The 17,706-nt window shown below is 39.6% G+C and overlaps 1 protein-coding gene across 1 annotated transcript; it reads left to right on the forward strand.

The window, feature by feature from the left end:
• Nucleotides 1-485: 485 nt before the first annotated feature.
• Nucleotides 486-1,479, forward strand: LOC309817619 (olfactory receptor 1f45-like; the record flags this gene model as incomplete). The annotated part of the gene is made up of 1 exon (XM_082646892.1): nucleotides 486-1,479. Exon 1 carries the CDS (start codon nucleotides 541-543, stop codon nucleotides 1,477-1,479), a length of 939 nt encoding a protein of 312 aa, XP_082503018.1. The 5' UTR covers nucleotides 486-540.
• Nucleotides 1,480-17,706: the final 16,227 nt, after the last annotated feature.

Below are 17,706 nucleotides of genomic sequence, written 5' to 3' on the forward strand. Positions count from 1 at the left end.
CAGCTAGATGTTCTCTGAAGGTTTCTTTTTGCCTTTAAAGTTTGTGATTTTTCCAAATTAGTGAATGATATCAGCTACTATTTGTGCAGCAATAGCTAAAATACAGATATGGGCATTTTACATATGTCCTTGCAATCCTCACAAAAATCCTATAAAGTGGGTATTCTCCACATTTTAAAATTGATGAAATAATCTTAGAAAAGCACAGATAACAGTCATGAAGATACTGAGTGGTAAATTCAAAATATTTCTTTTTTCATTTATTCACTCATTCTTGTATAAATACAACCAATATTTATGAACACCTACTATGTGCTGGGCACTGTTTTTAACATTGGTGTATTGCATTGAACATAGTAGATAAAATCAACGCCCTTGTGGAGCTTGTATTTTGGTAAGCAGAAAATAAGACACAAGACTATCTGGTTCAAGGCTTGATTCACTTCTATAATATGGTACAATGTCCTCTGACTGGATTTTGTGTCATGTTACCATTTTACGGTGAAGTCGAATTTTTCCCGTTTTAGACACAGCAAAATCATGCACCAAGGAAACCAAACTATCTCCGAATTTTTCCTCCTGGGACTCACAGTGGTGTCTGAACAGCAGCAGCACATCTTTACGCTGTTTCTGTGCATGTATCTGGTTACCATAGTGGGAAACTTACTCATCATCCTGGCTATTATCAATGACGCTCACCTCCACAGCCCCATGTACTTCTTCCTTGGCAATCTATCCTTCACTGACATCTGCTTCACAACCACTACCATCCCCAAAATGTTGGCAGACATCCAAAGCCAGAGCCTAATCATCTCTTTTGCAGGGTGCCTTACACAAATGTACTTTTTTGTGTTGCTGGTGGACCTGGACAATTTCTTCTTGGCAGCCATGGCATATGACCTGAACATTGCCATCTGTCACCCATTACACTATGCTGCATTACTGAGTCCCAAGGGTTGTGTCCTGCTGGTAGTGACTCCATGGGTTGTCTCTAATCTTGTTTCAGTACTGCATCTCAGTCTGCTGGGCCTCCTGAATTTCTGTGATCAGAGAGAAATCCCACACTTCTGTGACCTGGAAACCATGTTAAGGCTTGCTTGTTTAAACAGCCAGATCAATGATTTGACAGTCCTAGTCATTGGGGGATCAGTTATCTTCATCCCATTCACCTTCATTTTTGTCTCCTATTCCCTTATTGGTTGCACTGTACTTAGGATTCCTTCAGCCAAGGGGAAGTGGAAAACATTCTCCACTTGTGGCTCCCATTTCTTAGCTGTGGCCCTCTTCTATGGATCCATTGTTGGGGTCTACTTTCCTCCATCTTCTGCCTACTCAGCAGAAAGGGATAAGGTGGCTGCCATCATGTATACGGTTGTAACTCCCATGATGAAGCCCTTCAGCTATAGTCTAAGGAACAAGGACATGAAAGGAGCACTGAGGAGACTACTCATCAGGGAAATCTATTTCTGGAGATGGTGATCCCTGCTGTAAGAAATACCTGTATCAACTTCTTAGACTTAGATGAGCACACAGAGGATCCAAACCTCAGGCTACTGTGCCACCATGGTAGTTTCTTCCCCATCCATTTCCTGTCCCAAATACAGGTCCAAGACTCTAGATAGGACTCATCTCTCCATAAAAATAATACCAAAATAAAACAAAACAAAAATTCTCCTTTACTCCACAGTCCTTCACAATTTACAAACAGAGTTTTACCTGAATAAGCTTATGGCTGTGTAGTCAGTACTTACTAATTGGTCTCTAATTTTTGGTTGGTGCCTCCCTTCCCCCTCTACCAAACCCTACATGCTAGATCATTGATAGGAAGGAAGGGAGGAAAAGAGGAAGGAAGGAAGAAAACATTGATGACAATAGTTCAAAATATCTTACAGATAATACCATTTTGAAATTCACAACTTCCAAACAATGACTTGATTCACACTAGTATTTTGGGGTGAATACTGTATCATTCTCATGCACTAGGCAAGAAAAAAGATGCACTAATAGAAGATAAACAAACTAAGGCAAAAACTATCATGTCATTTGTCCTGCTCTGAGCCCTACAGAGGCTCCCCAACAAAGCTTAAGTTCTTCAGCATCTAAGATCCTCTACCACCTGCACTCACCTACATTTCCAGAAGTAAGAATCATCATTCGCTATCTGCTCACCATCTTTTGAACACCCTACATCCCAGGTACACTGGACACTTTGTCATTCTTTGGGCAGTGTATGGATTTGCATGACTCTTGTCTTTGTACATGTTACACCCTCTCCTTGGAATATCTGTTCCATTCTCTCTTCCTACAGACATTTGACACTTTTTAAAGGCTCCATCTCAGGTCTTACACTCTCTGTGAATTATTTCATAATTCTTACACCTTTCTAGGTAAAATTATTCCCTTTTCTCCTCTAGGATCCTGTAGCACTTTATTTTACTATTGTATCACTTATCACAATTAATTATAATTATATTTGTCAGTGTTATCCAAGATGATCTGATCTCTTTACAGTGTACAGGAACTATGTTTTATTAGTCTCTGTAGCTCTAGCCTAGTATAATGCCTGAAACAGGGTAGGTATTCAGTAAACCAAATTGAATAAAACAATTGTCATCTCTCAAAACAGAAAATTTATTTTTAGTTTATCTTCTGCTGACTTGTTGAGTAATACTAGATGACTCAATTAATCTCTCTGAGCTTAGTGTCCCATTGATACAATTCATGAAACAGTATACTAACTTTTGCCTCCTAGCTACCCGCATTGATGATATAGAACATGTTAGAGGTTAAAACTTTCTGAGGCTGTTAAAGTGCCACAGTGGGTAGGTGCCAGGAGTCCAAAATAAATCAAGAGAAACATAAAGAAAATCAGGTATTCAACATACACAAGAATATGAGGATTTGAGGTGTGGTTATGAAACTTAAGACATGATACCTGGGTTCTTTTATTCTGTATCCGTGTAATATCCTAACCTTTGATCATGGAGGAAACTTCAGGCTTTCATGCATCTGATACTGCTAAAACATATTCCAGTTATACTGTCTGGTTGAATGAACCTAGCTCTTTGTTCTGCCTTCAGGGTTGGGTTTGTGGCTTTGCTGCGACACCACAATAGTTCAGTCAGTGCACTCAAAGTGTAGTTTGCCGACCTATGCTAATCACAAAACTATTTGTTACTGGTCAGCAGAGGGATTGAGGTGAGATAAGTTTAGAAACTGAGACAAACATTTAGAAATATAGAGCAATTTCACATTGCTATGAAGTTTTTGTTTTATTTTACAAAAGTATCAGTTTACAAAAATTTGGAAATTAAAAAGTCTAGAAGCACTAGATGCTTCCCTGTCTTCTCCTCCTCCTTCTACTTCTTTTTCTTCTTCTCCTTCTTATACTCCCCTTCCTCCTTTCCCTCCCCAATTTCTCCTTCTCCTTCATCATGTTCAACATAAAATCTTAAGCAGGACTCTGTATGATGAATACCTTTTTAACCAATACCATCAGGGACTGATATTGGATATTTAATTTAAAGCATCAATTAAAGCATTTCTAAAGTATACAAACAGCTCATACAGCTTAATACAAAAAGAAACAAACAACTCAATCGAAACATGGGAAGAAGACCTAAATAGACATTTCTCCAGAGAAGACCTACAGATGGCCAACAGGCACATGAAAAGATGCTCAACATCACTAATTATTAGAGAAATGCAAATCAAACCTACAACGAGGTACCACCTCACACCAATCAGAATGGCCATGATTAAAAATTCTACAAATAATAAATGCTGGAGAGGGTGTGGAGAAAAGGGAACCCTCCTACACTGTTTGTGGGAATGTAAACTGGTGCAGCCAATATGGAGAACAGTACGGCGGTTCCTTAAAAAAGTAAAAATAGAACTACCATATGTTCCTACAATTCTACTCCTGGGCATATATGTGGAAAAAATGAAAACTCTAATTTGAAAAGATACATGCACCCCAATGTTCATAACAGCACTATTTACAATAGCTAATACATGGATGCAACCTAAATGCCCATCAACAGATGAATGGATAAAGAGGATATGGTGTATATATATATCAATGGAATACTACTCAGCCATAAAAAGGATGAAATAATGCCATTTGCAGCAGTATGAATGTACCGAGAGATTATCATACTAAGTGAAGTGAGTCAGACAGAGAAAGACAAATATCATGTGATATCACTTATATGTGGAATCTAAACTATGACACAAATGAACTTATCTACAAAACAGAAACAGACTCGCAGACATAGAGAACAGACTAGTGGTTAGCAAAGGGGAAAGGGGGGGAACTCAATTGGGAATATGAGATTAACAGAAACAAACATCTATATTTAAAACAGACAAACAACAAGAACCTACTGTATAGCACAGAGAACTATATTCAATATCTTGCAATAACTTATAATGGAAAAGAATCTGAAAAAGAATACATATATGTGAAACAATCACTTTGCTGTACACCTGAAACATTGCAAATCAACTATACTTCAATTAAATAAATAATTGAAAATTTTTAAATTAAAAATACATCAATTAAAGCAAAGAGTCATTAAGCTCACACAGCCCCTTAACACTTCATTTTTCAGAATACTCTATTTTGGCTTATTCCATGCAAAGATATATTCCTTAACTAATCTTTTGATGTAGGGGACAAGACCCTTTCTTTGATTATGGATTGACTGATTGTGTTCTGAATAATCACTGTTGAATGAATCTCACATTTTAAAAAATATCATATATTGTTTTATTCTTGATAATAAAACTGGGCCTACTCATGTTATAAAATTTAGAAAATACAGTAAACTATATAAAAGATAAAATTAAAAAATCACCACAATCCCACTTTCTACAGATAGCCATTGTGACATTTTGGTGTATTTTTTTCTATGAAAATATATAAGATATATAAAGAATATATATAAGGATATACATGTAATATAGAAGTTAAACTAGAAATGTAACAGGTGAGGTCTTAGATGTACTTTTGGCATAGATGTATTCCTTTTGATATCAGTGTTGCTAAAGCCTATGCCTTCAAGTCTTTGCACCCCTGTTTAGCTTTGCAACATGCCCTCACCCCACCCCCAGCACTTCCAGCTTCCCCATCCTGCTCTACTTTTGTTTTCTTCAACACTTGCCACCTTTAATCTATTAAAAACTTTTCTCATTTATTATGTTTATTGTTTTCTGTGTGTCTTTTCCTCACCCCTTCAATGTAAGCTCCAAGAAGGCAGGATCTTGTCAGTTTTGTTCAATGATGTATCCCAAATGCCTAAAGCAATGGTAAGTGCAAAGTAGGTGCTAAATAACTCATCGTGAAAGAATGACTTAAGATTATATGAGTCTTGGGGGGGAGTAGTCAAGATTGCGGAATAGGAGGACGTGAAATTCACCTCACCTCACAAGTATATCAAGAATACATCTATAAGTGGAATGATTTTCACAGAACACCTGCTGAACACTAGTGGAAGACCTCGGACACTTAAAAGGACAAGAAAAATCCCCACACAACTGCATAGGATGAAAGGAAGAAAAAAAGAAAAGAGGAAACAGGAAGGGACCAGCACCCCTGGCAGGGAGCTGAAGGTGAAGAGAGGTTCCCACACTCAGAAAAGCCCTGCTCACGGTGGGGAAATCAGCTGGGACAGAAAGAGACCTTCGGGGAATCAGAGGGGAATGCAGTAACCAGTCTGTGGAAGGCAGGACAAAGTAAGAACTGTGCACATGGTCTGTGCCACAGCCCTGCACACCCCAGCATAAGTCATGTGTCCCCTGGTAGAGTGGGGGCCTGGGAGCTGGAAAGTGGGGTATGGACAGTGGACCCAAGGAAGGGACAGCTGTTGGCTGTGAAGAGACAGCCTGAAGGGATGGAGTAAGGAGCCCCACAACTGGGAAAGTTGCAGAAGAAGCCTGGGCCACCATAGAAGCAAGGTGCCACTGTTGAGTGGCATGCAAGGGGCAGGGTCAGCATTGCAACCCCTTCCCCCCTCACTGGCCCCTGCCTCCGTGGGCACTGGGGGGGGGGCACCCATCTGAACAGGCTCGCCCGCTCCTCAAGCCAAGGCCTCCTCCATCTGTGCAGGCTCCAAGGTCCTGAGTGCTGACACTGTCAAAGACTCTGTTGGCTGCACAGGCCCCGGTGGGCCCACGCATGCCGCTCATGCCAAAGCCTCCTTGGGAATCAGTCCTGGGTGCCCCAGCCTGAAATGGGAATCTGCCAATGCTGGCAGGGGCTGAGCGCTAAAGTGTGGGGTTAGGAGAGTGGATCAGAGAGAGGACCGCTATCGGCTGCTTGGAGGAAACCTGAGGGGATGGGAGTGAGGGGCTCCGAGGACAGGAGTGAGGAGCTCCATGGCCAGGAATGCTCCTAGAGGAAGCGTGGTCTGCCTTGGAAACAAGGCACCATTGCTGAGTGGTGTGCAAGGGGCGGAGCCTACATCCCAGACTCTCTCCCCACATGCCAGCCCCTGCCTCTGTGGGCACTGGGAGGGACTCCCACCAGAGCAAGCACACTGTAGGCTGTTGCAACTTCCTTCCAGTCTCTGCCACCACAGGCACTTTGCGCATGCCCTAGTTGTGGCCGCCTTATCCTTCCCCAGCCTGAGCAAGTAAGTGTGCCCCAATCAGTTACTGCTTTTGGCCCCTCTCGTCTGGGCAGGGAAAAGATGCCTGAGGGTGGCCCACATGCAGAGGTGGGGCCAAAAGCAAAGCTGAGCTCCAGGGGCTGTGTGACTAAGGAAGAGGAACAGAAATCTCTTCCTTGCACCTGCACAAACTGTGGATTAAATCCCGGCAATCGGCATGGTAAACCCTGCATCTGTGGAATATCTGAATGGGCAAGTGCTCCCACGACTGAGACCAGTCTAGCTTTAGCAGCTGTGAACTTTGGGGGCAAGTACACATGGGAGTTGTGCCAGGTCAGAGTCTGAGCTGACCCCACAGTGCCCACAGTGGGTCCAGAGACCTACCTAGAGGTATTGGAGAGCCTGCTGTGGAGGCAGGGTTTGGCTGTGGCTCACTGTGGGGGTAAGGACACTGACAGTGGAGGCCCCAGGAAAATATTATTATTACTATTTTTTTGTTTTGTTTTGTTCTTTTTTGTTGTTTTTAATTTTTTTAACTTTTTAATGTATTTTTTCTTTTAATATTTTTACTTTACTTTTTTGTTGTTTCTGTTCTTATTTTTGTTTTATTTTTATCTTTTTTTGATTGTTTTCCTGTGTTTGTTTTATTTTTTTTTTTAGTTTGCTTTCTGTTTTTCTTTTTTGTGTGTTTTGTTTTTATTGTTTGTTTTCATTTTGGGTTTTTTTTTGGTTGGTTGTTCTCTTATTTTGTTTTCTTTGTGTTTTGGGGTCTGTTTCATAGTTTGTTTATTTTGTTTTGCTTTTATCACTTGTCTTGGGTTTTGTTTTCTTTTCCTTTTCTTTTGGCTGTTGTTGCTGCTGTTTCTTTGTTTTTGTTTTTGCTATTTGCCTTGGGTTTTGTTTGACTGCTTCTTTTCTTTTCTTTTTTTTTTTTTTTTGGCTGCACTGCCTGGCTTGAGGGGTCTTGGTTCCCCGGCCAGGGGTTGGGACTGGGCCTCTGGGATGGGAGTGCTGAGTCCAGGATGCTGGAACACCAGATAATTCCTGGCCCCAGAAAATGTTAATAGGCCTGAGTGCTCCCAGAGGTATACATCTTGACACCAAAACCCACTTTCACCCAAATGCCTGCATGCTCCAATGCTGGACGCCTCTCGCCAAACAACCAGAAAGACAGGAACACAGCCCCACCCATCAGCAAGACAGGCTGCCTAAAGTTGTACTAAGCTCACAGACACCCCAAAGCACAACCCCTGATGAAGGCCTGCCCATCAGAGGGGCAAGACTCAGCTCCACCCACCACAGTGCAGGCACCAGTCCCTCTCACCAAGAGGCCTACACAAGCCTCTGGACCAACCTCAACAACCAGGGGGCAGGCACCAGAAGCAAGAGCAAGACCCTGCAGCCTGCTGAAAGGAGATCACAAACACAGTAAGTTAGACAAAATAAGATGACAGAGAAATATGTTGCAGATGAAGGAGAAAGGTAAAAACTCACAAGACCAAATAAATGAAGAGGAAAACAGTAATCTATCTAAAAAAGAATTCAAAGTAATGACATTAAAGGTGAATGAAGATCTCAGAAATAGAAGGGAGGCATAGATTGAGAAGATACAAGAAATGTTTAAAAAGGACATAAAAGAACTACAGAACAAACAAACAGTGATGAACAACACAATAACTGAAATGAGGGACTTCTCTGGTGGTCTAGTGGTTAGGACTTCACCTTCCAATGCAGGGGATGTGGGTTCAATCCCTGGTCAGAGAGCTAAGGTCTCACATGCCTTGTGGCCATAAAAACAAAACATAAAACAAAAGCAATATTGTAAAAAATTCAATGAAAGCTGAAGAAATGAGGGGAGGACCTTCAAGATGGAAGAGGAGTAAGACGTGGAGATCACCTTCCTCCCCACACATACATCAGAAATACATCCACATGTGGAACAACTCCTACAGAACACCTACTGAACAATGGCAGGAGACCTCAGACTTCCCAAAAGGCAAGAAACTCCCCACGTAGCTGGGTAGGGCAAAAGTAAAAAGAAAAAACAGAGACAAAAGAATAGAGACAGGACCTGCACTTCTGGGAGGGAGCAATGAAGGAGGAAAAGTTTTCACACACTAGGAAGCCCCTTCACTGGTGGAGACAGGGTGGAGGCGGGGAAGCTTTGGAGCCATGGTGGGGAGCATAGCAATAGGGGTGCAGAGGGCAAAGTGGAGAGACTCCCGCACAGAGGATCAGTGCCGACCAGCATAACCAGCTGGAGAGGCTTGTCTGCTCACCTGCTGGCTGGGATGGGTGGGGGCTGGGAGCTGAGGCTTGGGTTTCGGAGATCAGACCCCAGGGAGAGGACTGGAGTTGGCTGCGTGAACACAGCCTGAAGGGGGCTAGTGTGCCACAGCTAGCCGAGAGGGAGTCCAGGAAAAACTCTGGACCTGCCTAAGAGACAAGAGACAATTGTTTTGGGTTGCACGAGGAGAGGGGATACAGAGCACCGTCTAAATGAGCTCCAGAGACAGGCGCAAGCCACTGCTATCAGCATGGACACCAGAGACAGACATGAAACACTAAGGCTGCTGCTGAAGCCAACAAGAAGCCTGTGTGGAAACAGAGGTCACTATCCACACCTCCCCACCTGGGAGCCTGTGCAGCTCGACACTGCCAGGGTCCCGTGATCCAGGGACAACTGCCCTGGGAGAACACTCGGCACGCCTCAGGCTGTTGCAACATCACGCTGGCCTCTGCCGCTGCAGGCTTGACCCGCATTCTGTACCCTTACCTCCCCCTGGCCGGAGTGAGCCAGAGCCCCCTAATCAGTTGCTACTTTAATCCTGTCCTCTCTGGGTGGGGAACACCCTCAGACAAACCAAATGCAGAGCTGGGGTTAATCCAAAGCGGAACCCAAGGAGTTGTGCGAACAAAGAGAAACGGATGGTGCTCCCTGCAGCCTCAGAAGCAGTGATTAAATCTCCACAATCACCTTGATGTACCCTGCATCTGTGGAATACCTGAATAGACAATGAATTACCCCAAAATTAAGGCAGTGAAATTTGGAAGCAATAATATATATATTTTATTACTTTTCCTCGTTTTGTGAGAGTGTATGTGCATGCTTCTTTGTGTGATTTTGTCAGGACAGCTTTGCTTTTACCATTTATCCTAGGGTTCTGTCTGTCTGTTTGTTTTGGCATTTTTTTTTTAGTATAGTTTTTAGCACTTGTTATCATTGGTTGATTTGTTTTCTGGTTTGGCTGCCCTCTTCTTCCTTAATAATTATTTTTTATTTTAATAACTTTATTTTAGTTCATTTTTCTTTCTTTCTTTCTTTCTTTCTTTTCTCCCTTATCTTCTGAGCCATATGGCTGACAGGGTATTGGTGTTCCGGCCAGGTGTCAGACCTGTGCCTCTGAGGTGGGAGAGCTGAGTTCAGGACTTTGGTCCACCAGAGACGTCCCACCTCCACATAATATCAAACAGCGAGAGCTCTCCCAGAGATCTCCAACTCAACTCTAAGACCCAGCTCCACTCAATAACAAGCAAGATACAGTGCTGGACACCCTATGCCAAACAACTAGCAAGAGACAGACACAACCACACCCATTAGCAGAGAGGCGGCATAAAATCATAACAAGGTCACAGATACCCCCAAAACACACCACCAGATGCGGTCAGATCAAGAGAAAGACAAGATCCAACCTCATCCTCCAGAACACAGGCACTACTCCGCTCCAACAGAAAGCCTACACAACCCACTGAACCAACCTTAGCCACTGGTGGCAGACACCAAATACAACAGGAACAATGAAACTGTAGCCTGCGAAAAGGAGACCCCCAAAACAGTAAGTTAAGCAAGATGAAAAGATACAGAAATATGCAGCAGATGAAGGAGCAAGGTAAAAACCCACCAGACCAAACAAATGAAGAGGAAATAGGCAGTCTACCTGAAAAATAATTCAGAATAATGATAGTAAAGATGATCCAAAATCTTGGAAATAGAATGGAGAAAATACAAGAAACATTCAAAAAAGATCTAGAAGAACTAAACAGCAAATAAACAATGATGAACAACACAATAAATGAAATTAAAAATTCTCTAGAAGGAATCAATAGCAGAATAACTGAGGCAGAAGAACGGATAAGTGACCTGGAAGATAAAATAGTAGAAATAACTACTGCAGAGCAGAATAAACAAAAAAGAACGAAAAGAACTGAGGACAGTCTCATAGACCTCTGGGACAACATTAAACGCACAAACATTCAAATTCTTGAGGTCCCAGAAGAAGAAGAGTAAAAAAAAGTGACTAGGAAATATTTCAACAGATTATAGTTGAAAACTTCCCTAATATGGGAAAGGAAACAGTCAATCAAATCCAGGAAGCACAGAGAGTCCCATATAGGATAAATCAAAGGAGAAACAAGCCACAACACATATTAATCAAACTAAGAGAAATTAAATACAAATTAAAAATATTAAAAGCAGCCAGGGAAAAACAACAAATAACATACAAGGGAATCCTCATAAGGTTAACAGCTGATCTTTCAGCAGAAGCTCTGCAAGCCAGAAGGGAGTGGCAGGACATACTTAAAGTGATGAAACGGAAAAATGTACAACCAAGATTACTCAAGGAAGCAAGGATCTCATTCAGATTCGATGGAGAAATTAAAACCCTTACAGACAAGCAAAAGCTAAGAGAATTCAGCAGCACCAAACCAGCTTTACAACAAATGCTAAAGGAACTTCTCTAGGCAGGAAACACAAGAGAAGGAAAAGACCTACAATAACAAACCCAAAACAATTAAGAAAATGATAACAGGAACATATATATTGATAACTACCTTAAATGTAAATGGATTAAATGCTCCCAGCAAAAGACATAGACTGGCGGAATGGATACAAAAACAAGACCCATATATATGCTGTATACAAGGGACCCACTTCAGACCTAGGGACACATACAGACTGAAAGTGAAGGTACGGAAAAAGATATTCCATGCAAATGGAAATCAAAAGAAAGCTGGAGGAGCAATTCTCATGTCAGACAAAATAGACTTTAAAACAAAGACTATAATAAGAGACAAAGAAGGGCACTACATACTGATCAAGGGATCAATCCAAGAAGAAGATATAACAATTGTAAATATTTATGCACCCAACATAGGAGCACCTCAATACATAAGGCAAATGCTAACAGCCATAAAAGGGGAAATCAGCAGTAACACAATCATAGCAGAGGAGTTTAACATCCCACTTTCAATGGTGGACAGATCAATCAGGATGAAAATAAAAAACGAAACACAAGCTTTAAATGATACATTAAACAAGATGGACTTAACTGATATTTATAGGACATTCCATCCAAAAACCATGGGATACACTTTCTTTTCAAGTGCTCATGGAACATTCTCCAGGATAGATCATATTCTGGGTAACAAATCAAGCCATGGTAAATTTAAGAAAACTGAAATCGTATCAAGTATCTTTTCCAAACACAACGCTATGAGACTAGAAATCAATTACAGAAAAAAACTGTAAAATATACAAACACATGGAGGCTAAACAATACATTACTAAATAACCATAAGACCACTGAAGAAATCAAAGAGTAAATAAAAAAATAAGTAGAAACAAATGACAATGAAAACATGATGACCCAAAACGTATGAGATGCAGCAAAATTAGTTCTAAGAGGGAAGTTTAGAACACTACAATCCTACCTCAAGAAACAAGAAATATCTCAAATAAACCTACCATTACACCTAAAGCCATTAGAGAAAGAAGAACAACCACCCCCCCAAAGTTAGCAGAAGGAAAATAATCATAAAAATCAGATCGGAAATAAATGAAAAAGAAATGAAGGAAACAATAGCAAAGATCAATAAACTAAAAGCTGGTTCTTTGAAAGGATAAACAAAATTGATAAACCATTAGCCACACTGATCAGGAAAAAGTGAAAAGACTCAAATCAACAGAATTAGAAATGTAAAAGGAGAAGTAACAACTGACACTGCAGAAATATAAAGGATCATGAGAGATTACTACAATCAACTATATGCCAATAAATTGGACAACCTGGAAGAAATGGACAAATTCTTAGAAAAGCACAACCTTCTGAGACGGAACCAGGAAGAAATATACAATATAAAAAACCCAATCACAAGCACTGAAATTGAAACTGTGATTAAAAATCTTCCAAAAAGCAAAACCCGAGGACCGGATGGCTTCAGAGGTGAATTCTATCAAATATTTAGACAAGAGCTAATATCTATCCTTCTCAAAATCTTCCAAAATATAGCAGAGGGAGGAACACTCCCAAACCCATTCTACAAAGCCAAATTATACAAGCAGCTCATGCAGCTCAACATCACAAAAACAAACAATGCAATCCAAAAATGGGTGGAAGACCTAAACAGACATTTCTCCAAAGAAGACATACAGATGGCCAACTAACACATGGAAAGATGCTCAACATCACTAATCATTAGAGAAATCAAATCAAAACTACAATGAGGTGTCACCTCACACAGGTCAGAATGCCCATCATCAAAAAATCTACAAACAGTAAATGCTGGAGAGGGTGTGGAGAAAAGGGAAGCCTCTTGCACTTTTGGTGGGAATGTAAATTGATACAGCCACTATGGAGAACACTATGGAGGTTCCTTAAAAAACTAAAATTAGAACTACCATATTATCCAGCAATCTGATTCCTGGGCATATATCTGGGAAAACCACAATTCAAAACGAAACATGCACCCAATGTTCATTGCAGCACTATTTACAATAACCAGGACATGGAAGCAACCTAAATGTCCATTAACAGAGTAATGGATAAAGAAGATGTGGTACATATACACAATGGAATATTACTCGGCCATAAGAAGGAAGGAAATTGCGTCATTTGTAGATATATAGATGGACCTAGAGACTGTCATACAGAGTGAAGTAAGTCAGGAAGAGAAAAGCAAGTATTGTATGTTAACACATATATGTGGAATCTAGAAATGTAGTACAGATGATCTTATTTGCAAAGCAGAAGTAGAGACACAGACGTAGAGAACAAACATATGGATACCAATGGGGAAAGGGGGCAGTGCGATGAATTGGGAGATCAGGATTGACTTGTATACACTATTGATACTATGTATAAAATAGATAACTAATGAGAGCCTACTGTATAGCACAGGGAACTCTACTCAATTCTCTGTGGTGACTTAAATGTGAAGGAAAACCAAAAAAGAGGGCATATATGTATACATATAGCTGATTCACTTTGCTATACAATAGAAACTAACACATTTTAAAGCAACTATACTCCAATAAAAATTAATTTAAAAAAAGATTGTATGAGTCTTCCACTTTTCATTACTAAAGATTATAAACATATACAATAAACAAAATGTATAATATTCTATGCTATGGCTATTTCATGATTTATTTAACCATTCCCCTATTGTAAATCATTTAGGCTGATTATAATTTTCCATCAGAATAAATAATGTGATTTTATTTTTTTGAGTTAACATTGATTTATAACATTGTATCAGTGTCAAGTGTATATTATATTTCATATATATTTCATATTTCTGTATATGCTACACCACCAAAATTTAGTATTCATCCATAACCATATAGCTAATCTCGTTTACCCATTTTTCCTTCCCCTCCCCACACCTCCTCCTCTGGTAACTACTACTCTGTTTTCTGCATCTACAAGTTTGTGTTTTTTGGTTTGATATGTTCATTTGTTTGTTTGTTTGTTTATTAGTTTTCTATAATCCACATATGAGTGAAATTATACAGTATTTGTCTTTCTTAATCTGACTTATTTCACTTAGTATAATACCAGCAAGGTCCATTCATGTTGTTGTAAATGGCAAGAGTTCATCTTTTTGTATGGTTGAGTAATATTCCATTGTGTATGTATACCACATCTTCTTTATCCATTCATCCACTGATGAGCACTTAGGTTGTTTCCTTATCTTGTATATTTTAAATAATGCCACATGAACATAAGGATGCATATATTTTTCAGATTCGTGTTTTCATATTCTTTAGATAAATACCCAGAAGTGGGATAGCTCAGTCAAATGGTAGTTCTATTCTTAATTTTTTTGGAGGAATCTCCATACTGTCTTCCCTAGTGGCTGCACCAATTTACATTCCCACCAACAGTGTATGAGGGTTCCCTTTTCTCCACATCCTCACCATCTTTCTTTTGCCTCTATTTTATTTATTTATTTATTATACAGCAGTTTCTTATTAGTTATCTAGTTTATACCCTCACCATCTTTTTGATAATAGTCATTCTGACAGGTGTGAGGTGATATTTCATTGTGGTTTTGATTTGCATTTCCCTAATAATTAGTAATGTTGAACATTTTTTCATGTGGCTGTTGGCCATCTGTATGTCTCCTTTTGGAAAATGTCTATTCAGCTCCTCTGCTCACTTTTTAACCAGGCTGTTTGTTTTTTATTGTTATTGAGTGTTATGAGTTCTTTATATATTTTGGATATTAATCCCTTATTGGATATATCATTTGAAAATATATTCTCCCACTCAGTAGGTTATCTTTTTGCTTTATTGATGGTTTCCTTTGCTGTACAGAAGTTTTTTAGTTTGACGTAACCCCATTTGCTTATTTTTGCTTTTTGAACCTTACCCTTCATGCATCATCTTTGACTTCCAGTTTCAGTTTCTTTAAAGTGAAGCAGAACTCAAGGACATTTGGAAAGCAAGCTAAGTGCATTATCCTCCTTGGGTAGCTTTCAGTTTTGTCCACAATCTTTTACATCTAATTCAACAACAATATTTACTGACCTGCCTTTATTTAGTCTTTTCAATGCATGTAACTTAGTTTTCGTAGAAACAAACTTCTTTTGTCTTCATATTGTGTTGGTTAATATAATTGTATTAAATTTAACTAAAATTATACTTACAAAAACAAGTGAAACTAACACAAAGAGATTTTGGAAAAATACAACTGACTTAGTAAGATAACACAGAATTGGTGGGACACGACCATAACTGTGTGGACATACAGAGAGTAGCTGAGTAGCTACTAGTATTATCAGTGCATGGCCATTGGTCAGAATGTTTTGCACAGAGAAAGGAGGGTGCCTTTAAGGTAGAGAGTCATATCTTAAGGCCAGAAGAGACCAAAACAAATGATGTTTAGCCTAAGATGCTTTTATACTCTGAGCCAGCAAAGAATGAAATGCCTACTGGAAGTTATGGTGGAGATATATATATATATATATATATTTTTTTTTTTTGCGAGTATATCAGTGGACACAGTATCAAACAGACCTGGCTTTGTCTCTCAGCTCTTCCAATTCTTAACTGTATGATATTGGGTTACTCACTTCACTTATTTAGTACTCAAGTTTCTTCATGTGAAAAATGAGGTTAATAATACCTATCTCAGTGATTTGTTTCAGCGATTACATAAAATATTGGATATAAAGTACCTGGCACATGATACATGCTTAGAAAATGTGAATATCCTCTCTTCCTTTCCTCCTTACAATTTTAGACCCTGAGGGCAAAAAAGAACATTAATTCTGTTCCAAGTCATCTGGAAATTTGATGTTAGTTTCTGCTGTATAACAAAGTGAATCAGCTATATGTATACATATATCCCCATATCCCCTCCCTCTTGCACCTCCCTCTCGCACTCCCTATCCCACACCTCTAGGTGGTCACAAAGCACCGAGTTGATCTCCCTGTGCTATGCAGCTGCTTCCCACTAGCTATCTATTTTTACATTTGGTAGTGTATATATGTCGATGCTACTCTCTCACTTTATCCCAGCTTCCCCTTCTCCCTCTCCATGTCCTCAAGTCCATTCTAAAATAAAGAAAGAAGATAACTTGAAAATAAAAATTGATGTAGAAGAAAGAGTGGTAATGAAGAATCAGAGGAAAGAGTTAGGTCAAAGTAATTTAATTTTGTATCAAACATGAAGAAAAATAAGAAGTTTCTTAAGCATTTTCTGTGTAGTTCTTACCCAGACTGGCCTTGAACCTTATAGAGGAGATTTTCAAGAAACCTATCACTTCCATTTTTCTTAGGCAATAGATAATGCAGTTTGACAAAAGAATTATCACCATGTAGAAAACTGATACGGCCTGGTCTTGATCCAGAGAATAGTTGGAAGAATGTCGCATATATATAAATGTAATGGACCCATAGAAGAGAATGACATCAGTCAAGTGTGAAGATAAAGCAGAAAAGCCTTTGGATTTGACTTCAGCTAAGAAGATTCTCAAGAAAGTGGCAACGATCAACATGTAGAAGACAAGAATCATCTGGATGAAGCCCCAATGAAAAAGAACAAGTAATTCATTATGTGAGTGTTTGAGAATGAGAGTATCAAGAGTGGAGAAATGTCACAAAAGAAGCTGCTGATGATTTGGACTCATAAAAGTCAAATAAAATGGTTGGACTTCCTAAAAACACAGTACTGATAACTCCATCACTTGTTGGATGTAACAAACCTGGGACATGATTACAGGATAGAGCAGGGAATATCCGATTGTGAGGTAAAGTACCTAGGCCAGGGAGGATGGAAGATAGCATTTAATACAAAAAGCAAAATGTCAGCATTCGGATCACAGAGCAGGAGAAGAAAATGGTCCTCTTTCTGCCAAAAATTTCACCAGCACCTTGGAGACTGTGGCAGGGGAAAAACAGAAATCTGTGAAGGATAAACTTTAGAGGAAGAAATACATGGCAATTTGGAAATTGGACAAATGTTGGTAAGGATGAGCGAGCCAACGTTTCACAACAAAGGGCACTTATATACTGAGACAAGCACCCCAAAGGGGAACACTTGAAATGTGATCACATAGATGTAAAACAAATTTTGTCAGCAAGCTGTCATTCTTTTGGGCATCCCGCGTCACAACTGCTACATCTTATTAGCTCAACAGCAGAATATTTCAATGGTAAGAATATCAATAGCTAGAATTTCTGTACACACACACACACACATACACCAATCTATGGAGATATGTAGAATATAGACTGAATATAGACTGCTGCTTAATAGAATAGTGCAGGTTGTCTTAGTTTGGGATGATATAACAAAATACCATATA

This window comes from Grampus griseus, assembly GCF_964374135.1.
Source record: "Grampus griseus genome assembly, chromosome: X".
Lineage (NCBI taxonomy): Eukaryota > Metazoa > Chordata > Mammalia > Artiodactyla > Delphinidae > Grampus > Grampus griseus.